Source organism: Centruroides sculpturatus, unplaced genomic scaffold (assembly GCF_000671375.1).
Source record: "Centruroides sculpturatus isolate CEXI.00-Female unplaced genomic scaffold, Cexi_2.0 scaffold3, whole genome shotgun sequence".
Classification (NCBI taxonomy): domain Eukaryota; kingdom Metazoa; phylum Arthropoda; class Arachnida; order Scorpiones; family Buthidae; genus Centruroides; species Centruroides sculpturatus.
The window spans coordinates 973,590-977,133 of record NW_019384366.1 but is presented as its reverse complement, the minus strand read 5'-3'; the positions used below and the strand labels follow the sequence as shown (position 1 = coordinate 977,133).

General features: G+C 24.4%; 1 protein-coding gene across 1 annotated transcript; it reads left to right on the top strand.

Annotated features, from left to right (window-relative positions):
* The first annotated feature begins 458 nt into the window (after positions 1-458).
* On the top strand, positions 459-1,847 carry LOC111642677 (ubiquitin recognition factor in ER-associated degradation protein 1-like). Its single transcript, XM_023389054.1, has one exon. It carries the CDS (start codon positions 509-511, stop codon positions 1,316-1,318), a length of 810 nt encoding a protein of 269 aa, XP_023244822.1. The 5' UTR covers positions 459-508; the 3' UTR covers positions 1,319-1,847.
* Positions 1,848-3,544: the final 1,697 nt, after the last annotated feature.

Genomic DNA, 3,544 nt, shown 5'->3' with positions numbered 1-3,544 from the left:
AAATTGAAGCCTGTCATCTTAAATTCTGAGAAGTTTTTTGCCATAAACTCAATTCAAATTTTCTTTCTTTTTTCAGTAAACTTCATTTTAACTCTGTCTCGATAGATCGTCGTTGCAATTTCTACACAACATTTCATCCAAATCTTAATAGTTGCAGGAAAGAAAATAGATAATAATATTTACGTTACTTCAAATAAAATACAACTAAAATACAGGGGAAAAAAATATTTTGTTTTCTTCTATTAAAAACATTAAAATTTCAATAATTATAATATAACAATATGTTCTTCCTTATTTTAATTTTCGAAAAAATAATATAGATATTCTCTAGATTATATAAATTTTATTTATGAAAGCGATAACTTAACTATTGTAAATGCATTATACATTCCGCCTTTATGCTTGTAATTCCTTTATTATTGTTTACAACTCCATAATAATGAATTCATTACCAACAATTGTCATTTGTTAGAGATATCGCCAAATTCCAACTAGTAATACATCGAATATGGAAGACATTACTATCTACGACACACCCCAAGGATTAACATTTAACATCGAATGTCTTTCCATATCAAATTTTGAAGGAAAAGAGCTTGAAGAATATGGCGGAAAGATTATTTTGCCACTGACAATATTAATACAATACGATGAATTTGATATAGAATATCCTATTCTTCTTAAACTTTCTTGCAATAAATCGGAAGAAGTAAATCAATGCTATACTCATTGCGGAGTTTTAGAATTTTCGGAAAATATAAAATTTATGTATATTCCTTTTTGGATGATGAGAAAATTAAATGCAGAAAATGGCGATATAATTTCAGCAACGTTAGTAAAGTTACCAACTGCAAAATATGTAAAATTTCTTCCTTTGACCAAAGAATTCTTCCATATTTCTGATTTCAAGAAAGTGCTTGAAACAACATTATTGAAATATAATTGTTTAACAATGGGAGATAATATTGTAATTTATTATCAAGGCAAAGAATATGAGATATGTGTGAAAGCTACTGAACCAATGAATTCAGTTTGTACAATTGATTGCAATTTAAATGTTGATATCGACTTTCCAGTTGATTATTGTAAAACAGATTCCGATTCGATAGAAGAGAAACAGTTTACTAATTTAATCGAAAATGATTCCAGAGGGATACCTGATTTCGATTATGAAATTGGAACGTTGAAATTTATTCGCTCACATCAACCAAGCGATGAAGAGTTTCGTACAAACGGAAAAAGGAGAAATGAAGGAAAAGACGATTCAATCAGGAAGAAGTTTAAGGCATTTTCAGGAAAGGGACATTCATTAAAATGAATTAATTGTTTTGAATAAAGTATACGTTATTGCAAGAATATTTTACTATTCACTTTATTATTTTTACGGAAATTTTCATAATTAACCATTTAATATCGTGTTAATGATTTACAAGTTTTTTAATTATTGTGCCTTTATAAATGTATAAACTATCGAGTTTATAATTAAAATTCTGTATTTTTGCGATTATGTTTAAGATTTAGTCCTATAAACGTCTTTTTTTTAAATAGTTAAGCATCCCAAATGAGAAAAATAGCCTTGAGAATATATTTTCTATAAATTATTAAGCAACAGAGACAACTTTATTATTTGTGGATATTAACTATAGCTGAATAGTCTATGTTATTTATATCTATGAAAAAATAATAATCATATGGCATGAATGATGAGAAGACGTTATTCCTTTCAACAAATTCAATTTAATAGCCTTCGATAAAAAATTGTCATCGATACATCAACATTAAGACCTCATTATATCATTTATAAGTGAAAAATATGCAATGTTTTAAAAGTTATCCTACAAAATATGCATGAGACAAAGGAAATGTATCTCCAAATTTATAAGTATAAATTATGTCAATAGATAAAAATTTTGGATTTATTTTCAATACTGAAATTGTCATTTATTTGCACGAGTAATTTCAAGTCAAAATCATGAATTTAATTAGAATATTTTAAAATTTTGTTTGCCTCATATTTGCATAAGTAATCATTTGAATACTATACACTGTACATGAATACGAATATTTGTCACATATATAAGATTCATATAGTTTACTTATTGCGTATTTATGTGACGAATATTAAAATATATTCGTATTATTATATATTATTGGGAAGAATATGAATATATATATATGTATTAATATTCTCCTCAATAATACACAATAATTAATGACTGTTTGTTGATACCACATCGAATAAATGCAAATCTATGTAATGCTATACAAATTCATAATTTTAATCAAATATAAACCAACCAGATTTAGATTACGAATTTAAAATTATAGTTTAAGGCTTATTCAGCAAAATTTTGCAATTTCTTTTATTTATAATTTAAAAATATGTAGTCTTTTACATGAAGTAATTTTTTAGTCTTCGTTAAATTAGCATTAAACCTATAAAATCGAATTTAAGCTATAGTATTTTAGATTGGCGCTCGTGTGTTAATGAATTTATTTAACGACTTTATTTTTAAAGTTTTGGAGTTTCTTAACTTTTTCAAACAAACAGAGCAACGAATCTCCGGTTTCTGACAAGTTAGAACTTCCTTATCATCCCGGCAAAAAGAAGGGAAAAAAAGCGTGACTTGAAGCCATTATCACTGTTTATCTGACTCAAAATTGGGAACACAAAAAGGAGGGAAAAAAAGAATTGAATTTAAGAAATGTTTAGACAAACTATTTTCTATATACATACATACATCTTTTTGTATAAAATGTGATTAACTTAATAAAAAATCGAAAATAAAATAAATATAGTATTTAATATAACTAAACGTTAAAAATTTATCAGTGTGTCAATAGATTGTTTCTCGATCACTATCTGCAAAAATAGATCCTTTAAATCCATTTCAGACGAATCAAGAATCCAAACCAGATGGAATTTCTATAATATAATTTATTTATACCTAATTTATGCATTAATTAATTAAGCGCAATATTACGAAAAATATTTAAAAAAAAGACTTACAAACGTACTCATTAAAACTATGTTTTATGCAAATTTGTCGCATCTTTATTATCCTTTCAATTAAATATTATAAATCTGTATAAATCATTAATAAATTTTATTATGATTGATTTAGTGACGATCCTATTTTATTTTATCTAAGTATATCTTATAGAAAATATATAGTAAAAATTTGACAAATTACATTATTCAAAATAATGTATATCACTTAAATCACTATTTATTGTATAATTTTGAATCATTTAACGTATTATAAATATAATTTTCTTTTTAAATTGTGTTTTATCACATGAATATTTTATCAAACAGGATTTTATATTTACTAAACTAAACACTGATTAAATGAAATTAATAAAATAAATATTTTAAAAAAATTTTAATTACAATTTCGCTGTGTTAATAAATAATTTTTCATAATTAATTACTTCTAAAACAAAATTAAAATAAAGAAATTTTAAACAACATAAATTTATATAAACTTAAAATATTATAAATTTTTTACAGGTGTAATGAACAAAATTGAAGCCTGTCATC